This window comes from Anastrepha ludens, chromosome 4, assembly GCF_028408465.1.
Source record: "Anastrepha ludens isolate Willacy chromosome 4, idAnaLude1.1, whole genome shotgun sequence".
Classification (NCBI taxonomy): domain Eukaryota; kingdom Metazoa; phylum Arthropoda; class Insecta; order Diptera; family Tephritidae; genus Anastrepha; species Anastrepha ludens.
This window is the reverse complement of record NC_071500.1, coordinates 59653685-59663223: the sequence shown is the minus strand read 5'-3', so window position 1 is coordinate 59663223 and position 9539 is coordinate 59653685. Positions and strand designations below refer to the sequence as shown.

Sequence of the window (9539 nt, the reverse complement as noted above, 5' to 3'; positions counted from 1 at the left end):
GAGTCAGAGACTTAGTGGTGATAATATACAGAGTGAATTCAGAGTGAAATTTTACAATGTTGCCACTAAACAGATATTTTGCGTTTGTGGTAAATTTATTTTATTTAAAATGAAGTCATTTGTATGGTATTGCGTAGGCTCAGTACTCTGATATTATAAAAAGAAATAGAAAAATGTATCTAATATCTATTAAAGCTATTTCAACCACATCATAACAAAATCGCACATTTGGAAAAAATGTCGTAATCCACCAAACCAAAACATTGAGCACATCGGAATTAAAGTTATCGAATGCCGTTGCTGCCTAACGGAAAATAAAGACTTAAATATTTTCTATGAATTTAAATTTTTTAGAAAACATAAAGAAGAGCTGGCGATAACTCTGCATGCTTACCTCAAATTTTTAATTATGTAGTTATATAGAGGGTTTCGACACGGTAATAATATAACTTCTGCATACTTACCTTAAGGTCAATAATTATATCGTTATTTACTGGTTTTGGTACGGAAATAATAAAACTTTTGCTAACATTCCTTTTAGGCTAATACACTAAATTCCTGAATGGCTTTAGTTTAGTATAAATATTTGTGTTTTTGTATTTATCTTTATTTATTTCATAATTATTATCCTATGATATGTTTTTATCAGTTTTATTATTATTTCCATCCTTATTTCAAACCACACCTCTTACCGTTGTGAGGACCACACCACCTTTGTGGTAGATCCATCACTTTTTTGTTTGCAAAATTGCATTTCCACCACATCTACCACCATAAGCTTAAAATCTACCATAAACTTAAAAGTTTCGCATTCTAATACTTATACAAATTTATCGTGATTATGGGGAGTCTTGGCTCATTCTCGTTGAAGGATCTTACTTAATTCGCCAAAAGATCGAGATCATTTAAAACCCTTTAGGGATGGAAATGATTTTTCTTGGCATCATTTTGGGTACACATGGCCACGAAAAGTTATATACGTTTGAATACTACCGTTAATTAACTTAAAAACCTATTGGAGCTTTCAATGTGTTTAATATGACATTGTTTCATGTTTTTTATTTATATTTTTTATGAGAAACATCTTGCATGGCAACCTCTGCGGTAATGCGCAAAGATAACAAGAAAGTGTAAATAATCTGAGGTAAATATATATGTGAATATGTTCATATACATATATATGCTGCTAAAATATGCAGATAAATACATAGATGTGTATCGCTAAATAATAAGCGAAATATTAAATAATTAATTTAAGAGCATCAATTAATTCCAACAAGTACAATTTAGAAAACTTTGAGTTATTTATAAATGATAAATTCATTTACATATATTGTATGTGTACATATATAAATATATATTGTTATTACAGCATAAATATTAGCCGTGCTTATCTTCCACTTTGTGGAGTTCATTTTGATGTTGTTCAATACAATGAAGTTTTATACCGCCTCCGAACGGGAGATGTTGTTTATGGGAACTTCTTCATAACAGGTACCTATGTATAGCCATTATGCGTTACTTTTCCGATCATTCGACGTTTTTTGTCCTTACAGCGAGCATTATTGTGTATTCTGAAAATTTCGGTAATAAATAAATCAAATGTAAAATACATTTAATTATGAGTTGCTTGCATCTTATGATCAGGCTCAAAACAGTCTCTCAAAACAGTCGACAACCTCCAACGCAGCCGTGAAATGGCTGAGTCATTTCACCTAAAGGTAACGCGGGTCCCTGGCGAAACTCGGCACCAAATTGACCGATGAGTACATAGACAATGTCATAAGGATACCCTTACAAATATGTAAGCTACTCATCCTTGAAGAAATCGTAAGGAAAGCAAACGAAAGATGGCATAATGAAGCCACCTGCAAAATCGCCCGTCAACTATGGCCGACTCTCAATGCTAAACGCACAGAATCTCTGCTAAGCCAAAATAAACACAGTCTTAGCACACTGATTTCAGTCATAACGGGGCACTGCCTAATAGGTAGGCACGCCCAAAGGATGAGTGGGCAAGCACATGGCTTCTGTAGATGTTGTCTAGATGAGGACGAGGAAGAAACAATCTCGCACCTACTTTGCCACTATCCTGCTCAATCCAGACGTAGGTTTACTACTCTAGGTAAACAATTTTTTAATGAGATGGAAGAAATTTTTGAAAAGCACACACTGATTTTAGGATAGATAGGGACAAGCTCCCCACGCGGCATCACAAGGGGCTATTAGCCCGAGTGTGTCCCACAACCGCTTCAACCTAACCTAACCTATGATCAGGCTCTTACCAACAGCTTTCCGAGCTTTCCATTTTACCCTCTTCCCTGGCCACTATAATCCCATGAGCTATGGAACTGAAAATTTATTACTTATGTAAATTGAAAATAAGGCAACCAGTCGCTCCATATGCTATCGCTTCATCGGCCGTCCCAATTCTACAATATAATGTATACATTTTTGATCCCTGAACATTTCGAATGTAGTCCTGAAATTCCGAAAGTTCATCCCGAACCATTATTCGTATAATATGCTTCCACCAAAAATAATGCCTGAGTTTGCAAGGTTATTGTGTTCATTTTGTAATTTTATCTCAAAATAATAGATAGTGAGGGGGAGGATGGTGCCGTATGGAGAAGGTCACGCAAGGGGGAAGATCGCCATTCACTTGGAAGTGGTCTGGACAAATTTTCTGCATTCAGTTGAAGGAACTCACAACTTCCCCCAAGTATCCTCTGGGTAGCTTCCAAACACCCGTTTGGGAGCCAGAATGGCAATGCTTTCTGTCCACAGTTGGAACATTTTCCCTTTACGTCGACACATCCGTTAATGGACTGGGGCTGTCTGACTTTGCGGGACAAGAAATATGGTAGTCTGCAGCACCATAGTCCAGCACAAAGAAATTCATCAAGCTGCGTGGCTGTTTCTTATCGAAAAAAAAGAAACCTGGTCGATTATTTTGCATTAGATGGTAGACACGCTTCCAGTATTTTAAATGTACGTACGAAGACGATTAAAGTGCACAACGGTAAACTTTCTGGAGAGCGAATAGCAATTATACTGTAAAATGTTTCTTAAAACAAGTTAAATTATCAAATTACTAATACTATTGGGTATGGGAATAAGTTTCCGTCCTTTCTTAGCCAAAGTTACGCATTATTTAAACAATTATACCATTAAATAATACATGCTATTATGTGAAGTATGTGCCATTGGAAGCTACAGCTTTATTCCATCTTTCAGGCAGCATACGGATTCCTCTGACAAAATATTCGAGTTCTTTTGACGCATTGATGCATTTATTGAGCCAGTTTGCAATGCCCTGGTAAGAGGTGAATCGCTCTCCAATAAGGGCTGACTGCATTGGTCGGAACAGATAGTAATCCGGTGGTACAATGTCTGTGGAATTCGCCGGGTGGGGCGAGATTTTCCAATTCAGCCCCTTTAAATATTTCTGGACTAATTTAGCAACGTGTGGTCCACCGCTGTCATTCAGAAATATCAGTTTGTCATATCTACCGCCCCATTCCGGCTGCTTTTCTTTGAGAGCTTAATGCGTTTGAATTTTCGACATCTAACTCTTTAGACATATCCTCATGTCGAACCCGTGCCTTCATCCCTTCGCGATATTTCTCACTCACGTGGAAATTGCCACTTTGAAAGCTTCGGAACCACTCTTTACATGTTGTATTTAATGGGGCGTGATTACCATAAATATTGATCAATATACGATAAGTTTCAGTTGCACTTTTCTTAAAAAGGTAATAATGAAGCATGACTATTTTTCCTATTTTTTCAAGACGAGCGTAGACTTTTTTAACATGAGATAAAAAATGATATTTACGCTTCAAACGAGTGTCAACTACTGCGATCGAGACCTCACATATACACCTTCAAATCACCAGAATATTACTAGAGTAAACACAAAAATGGTATTAGCAGCGACGATTCTTTTACGAGGGTGGAAACTTAATCCCATACCCAATAGATGCAATTGTATAATGCTAAACAATGTCTAATAATCGTTAAAAAGATGTACGTACGATACGAAGACCCAACATCGACTCGGATCATTATAGTGCTGCTAAAATCCGTATGGAGATCCATATGCCCCAGTCGTTGTTGACGGGACTGTCGTTCCGTTAGCCGACCATGACTAGGTGCGAATAGCAATAACGCGGCTAAAGAAGAATAAGGGCGTGGGGGTCGAGGGTCTGCCGCTATTCAAACGTGATGGAGAACGAATAAGGTGCATGCATCAGCTCCTATGCAAAATATAATCGGATTAATGCAGGTTCGATTGGAATTTAAGTGTGATCTTCTCAATCCATAAGAAGGATGATTCTGTAATCTATGTCAATTACTGCGGAAAGACTGAAGCGCACCGTCAACCAACTGATTAGACCTAATCAGCGTGACTTTAGACTGCACACACCATCTTTTCGTCGATTTTAAAGCCGCATGAAAAGGAGTTACCTACATGTATGCCGCGAGGATTGAATTCAGTATTCCTGAAAAACTAATAAGGCTGTGCAAAAGGACGTTGAGCAGCAGCTCCCATTAGAATTGGGAAGGCCTTCCTCGAGCCGCTTGATACCAACTGATTTTTCAGACAAGGTGACTCTATGTTCCGTAATTTCTTTACTTTCTATGGTACTGAAAAAGATTCTGTAAGCCACAGAACTTAACCGCTCAGGCACCATTTATTACAAGAGCATGCAATTGCAGGCGTATACCGGTAAATTAACATCATCGGTCATAACAACCGCGCTGTTAGTTCTGTTTTTTCTAAGCTGCATAAAGGTGGAAAGCGAATGGATCTTATGGTGAAAGAGGGCAATTAGACGAAGTACAGAACTGTGTTATCAAACAAGCAGTTGGCGCACTCGCGTATCGGCACCCACGCCACTAGTAGTAGCAGAAGAAAAGGTGGAGAAGAACTTGACTTCGCTTTGTGTGTTCAATTGGCTTCGGTTAGCATGGGAAAGAAATTGGCTCGTTTGGTTAAACTTGACCAAAATAGCTTAAGCGGTTAACGCGCCAACGAAGAAGAAGAGAAGATAGTGAGGTGACAGCATATTACTAAATTTAGAAAAAAGGATACGGGAGAATAAATTGTTTTATGTGTACGTATTACGATGTAGAGATGATTCTTATAGAATATATAAAGTATATGTATGTTTAGATGTATACATTTTAGACACCGGCAACCAATTAAATTGTCTCAACTGCAAAACATTGTTGCCATGTTTCAATAAGATACAAACATCCTTGCATGCAAACCCAGCATGAACAGGTTGTGAAAAATAGGTTTGAAATGTATTTATGTTATGATATTTGTATGGGATTTGACCAGTGTTTTGGCTGGTGTTTGTGCGTAAACATGCTAGCGGCATCAAACCCAAAAGTAGCTATCGAGGAAACGGATTCAATAAATATATTTCCTCTAGATAAGGTAAATAGATATCAATATTAAATAAATTTCTTGAAAATTTAAATAAAAGACTATTGAATGTTATTTATTTAATAATACAATTATCATCTGGCATACATATATGTAAAACCAGTCGATGCTTTGGTAAGTGCTTAAAATCCGTATGGTCTCATCGCAGATCTCGAGAAATAAACTCGTATTGTATGTAGTATGGAAGGCTTATTAAATACTTACCGCACAGTTTTTAAAAATGCATTTTTTTTGTTTTGTTTAAATACAATAATATAACAGCATTTAATTAATTGGTTATTAACGTAAAGAAGCAGGAATTACAATAAAAAAATTTACAAATGTGCCATGTCTGCCGATACCGCCCTCGCTTAAAGAATTATTGATCGATATGTTAACTGGATGTGTATATAAATAATTGTGAAAATATAAAATGAGTATGCGACGTATTTGTATGTCTATGTTTTAACATATTTTGCCTTTGTTTTTTTTTTGGAAATCATATTCATTATGTTAATATTTATAGAACTTTTGTTTTAATGTTCAACTGATTTGCACATAACTGAACTCAAAACATTTACCAATACCAACAGGTATTTTACATACTGCATATACAAACAAAGAATTAGGTATGTGCATATGTACATACATATCTTTAATACAAACAATTTAGCGCAACATATTTAGACTTTTCCAAAATTCATATGCATATACATATGTATGGATATTTTTTCACCAATGATACCTCATATTGAGATAATAGCATACATACATATACATATGTGAGCTCTTAAAAAAAACGTATTTAAGAGAAGAATTTATTGACCTAAAAGAAAAACTGCTGAAGCCAAATAAAATAAGTGGTGTTGTCAAAAGTTCACAGACACGTAAATTTGCATCGGTTGATACGCATATGTAAAGATGTACATATATTTATACAATATTTAGATATTGTTTTTAATTAGTTAAAAATCACAATGCACATACATATGCTACGTAACATAAACAACTTTCCACTTTTACTTGAATAAAAACTCTCTCGTCTAAGGCTTTCAAAATAGCTTTAATCGGACAACTAAACCACGCACGAGTATTTTTCAAAGCTATGTATACATTCATGTATATGTATGTATATATGAGTTGTGACTAGAAATTTCGCATCAATTTTTTTTAACAAAGCACATATGTACATATGTCCATATGTGTTAATTGGGGAAGATTATACCTTGTATAGTAAACGCTTTAAGTACCTTTACATACTGCCTCTGAATAGGATAAATTTATGATTTATTTTTAATGTAACGTATGCATGAAAAATAATGAATTCGAAATTTAGTACTAAATTTACTATAATACTGGTAATTTAAATAAACAAATAAATGAAAATTAACACACAAAACTTCATAAAATCCAGCCATGTAAATTGATCAAAATTTGTTCTTTATGTCGTTGCGAAATCTCACTGGAAATCTGACATTCAGCTATGCACAATATAAAGTGTACAACAATGCAATAACAACAAATCATCCTCGTCCATTTAAGTGTTTTTAAGGCGCCAAAATTTTCTGTGGAATATGCGTAGCGAGAAATTGTTTGTGTAGCCGTTGAAGACAGAATTGGTAGAACTCGATTTCGTTCGTAAAATTATGTCTCACAATGTCTTTCACTTTTTCGCTCACTGGTGGTTTGAAGTTATTCTTGTTGATCTTTGTTAAGTACTCGGCGCTACCTATAGAAATAAAAAACAATAATCCAACAAAAATTATTAATTTTATATGCTAATGAATCCAAAATATACATATAAGTTAAAGTTCATTGAATACATTTCTATCCTGACACCTACATTTCCCTAGCAGAACTTAAATCTAAAGTCTGAACTAAATCTGAAAAGTCCCAGGCCTAACACATAGTTAACACTAGTTTTATTGCATTCACTTCTTTTTCCGTTAGTACTATCCTTAATAAGACAGATGTTAAAATGCCATTAGGTACATTCTATTCATTAGTTCGTGAGGTATTGTGCTAAGAGTGAAGGCACTTCTGTTATTTTCAAAACAATGGTTCAAAACGAATTTCGTGTTTTAATTTCACACTGCTTATTGATGGGAAAAAATACCGTTAAAGCGAAGCAATGGCTTGAAAAGTATTATGGGGACTCAGCTCTATCAGAAACCACAATATAAAGTTGGTTTGCTGATTCAAACGTGGTCGTCGAGACACCGATGATGTACAACGTAGTGGACGGTCAAATGAGGCGCTACCAGAAAACATAAAAAAATCCACAAAATCGTTTTGAATGATCGAAAAGTTAAGTTGCGTGAGTTAGATTACATCTTAAAGATATCAAAAGGACGTATTGGTTTTAAATTGCATGATCATGTGCTATGAGAACTCTCTGCTCAAAATGAATGCTGCCTGCTCACAGTTTTCGCAAAACTCATGAATTGAGCTTCGAAATGCCCCCACATCCATCGTATTACCAGATGAGGCTCCCAGCTACTGCTGGCTGTTCGCAAACCTAAATAATGCTGACCGGTAAGAAATTTACTGTAAAATATTCTCCACAAAATATAACTTAAACTTTATATTCGTTTGTAAAACGTGAACACATTTCATTAGCTTGTTGTTTGCATGCGGGACAAGAAAGTGCTGAGACATATTTCGCGTCGCCCTGGTCGTCTACAATCAATGTACAAATCCACACATCGGTAATCGAGGTTTAGCGGAGCTCTTCTGACTACGTTTTTTCACCGATCCCGCAGAAGTTCTACATCGATAAGTCTGGATTGCCTAAACTTTCTAGCTCAACACTAGAATACCGTACATTTTTAATAACCGAAAAAGTGGTTGGAAGTAATCTTATAAAAATGTTGGGATCTTATTGTAAATTTAGAGAAACTTATTAGTAGATTTCATATCTAGCACTTCCTATCTAACGATAACAATCAAATCAAATCAATACACTTACTTTGGTATATCTCTCGTACTCCTTCAAAGAATCGTGGTATATATTTTTCAAACACCGATAAGGTAGTATTCATATCTTCTAAAACGCCAACAACAGCATACTGGCTTTCAACGGCGAATTTTGCGCGCTCCAGTGCGCCAATCGTATTAAAAGGTCTGCAAATATTATACCCAAAAATATTATTTGTATACAAAATATGAAACTGAGTATTTGAATATTTGTAGTTTTCATGCTTACGTGCACTCATATGCATGACCACAAAAGAATAGACTCTGTCGGCGATGATCGCCGATGCCCTCAACCGTCACACCCTGGGTATAAGTGCATTCCTGATCGCCCGATAGCACACAAGTTTCGAAATCTTTCTTCAGCCATGCCGGATGCGGTAGTGGTAAGTCGGGAAAAGCAGCTTTGCGTTCAACAAAATACCAAGGCGCTCGCACATAGTAAAACCAACTTATCACACGCTCAATTGGATCTCTTACAACATTCACATAAATCGGTGTGGGTAAATTGTATTTGGTAAAGTTTGTATAGCAAACATGCTTGATGAAAACCGAAGGTTCCGGCAAGTCAGTTATTACCTCGGCCAGTTCTTGTTGTTGATCGTCGGCCAAACGAATTGTCTCGACTTTTTGTACAGCATCTCGATGAAATTGGAAATTATTGCGCTCCGAAAGACGACGTAGTAGTTCCATAAATGTTTGACTACCAACTTTTGGTACTCGGTTAAAGAAAACTAAGTCCAACTCTGCTTTTCTCGTATTATTCAATTCCAGTGCGTTTAGCAATTGCATCTGTTGATAAAAAATAATAGGGATAGAATATACGTGAAAAATATAAAAAATACTGTAGGAAAAAATTTTCAATAAATTATCCTTCCATTTCAATTATTTCATAGTGTCATTAAGTCGATTTCAATTCAGTTACGGCATATCATCATAAATACTTAACCGAGTCTCAAAATCTAAAATTAAGTGACAAAAAAATTTGCGAAAAACTTACATTATTAACTCAATAATATAAAATTTACACGATATCAACATTTTTCAAATGACTAAGATATTTTGTGCTCTATTTACGTGTATGTGATATATTGCATAACCAATACTGAATATATATGTATGTGCATAT

At 35.5% G+C, this 9539-nt stretch overlaps 1 protein-coding gene across 1 annotated transcript in view; it reads right to left on the bottom strand.

Annotated features, from left to right (window-relative positions):
- Window positions 1-5678: 5678 nt before the first annotated feature.
- The window catches only part of LOC128862551 (heparan sulfate 2-O-sulfotransferase pipe-like), an 86523-nt gene continuing 82662 nt past the window's right edge, over window positions 5679-9539 (bottom strand). Inside the window, exons 4-6 of the mRNA XM_054101250.1 lie at window positions 8643-9202; window positions 8406-8560; window positions 5679-7166 (exon numbers count right to left, since the gene is read on the bottom strand). Coding sequence (XP_053957225.1) covers window positions 6985-7166; window positions 8406-8560; window positions 8643-9202 — 897 coding nt within the window. The 3' untranslated portion in view covers window positions 5679-6984. The remainder of the gene's footprint in view (window positions 7167-8405; window positions 8561-8642; window positions 9203-9539) is intronic.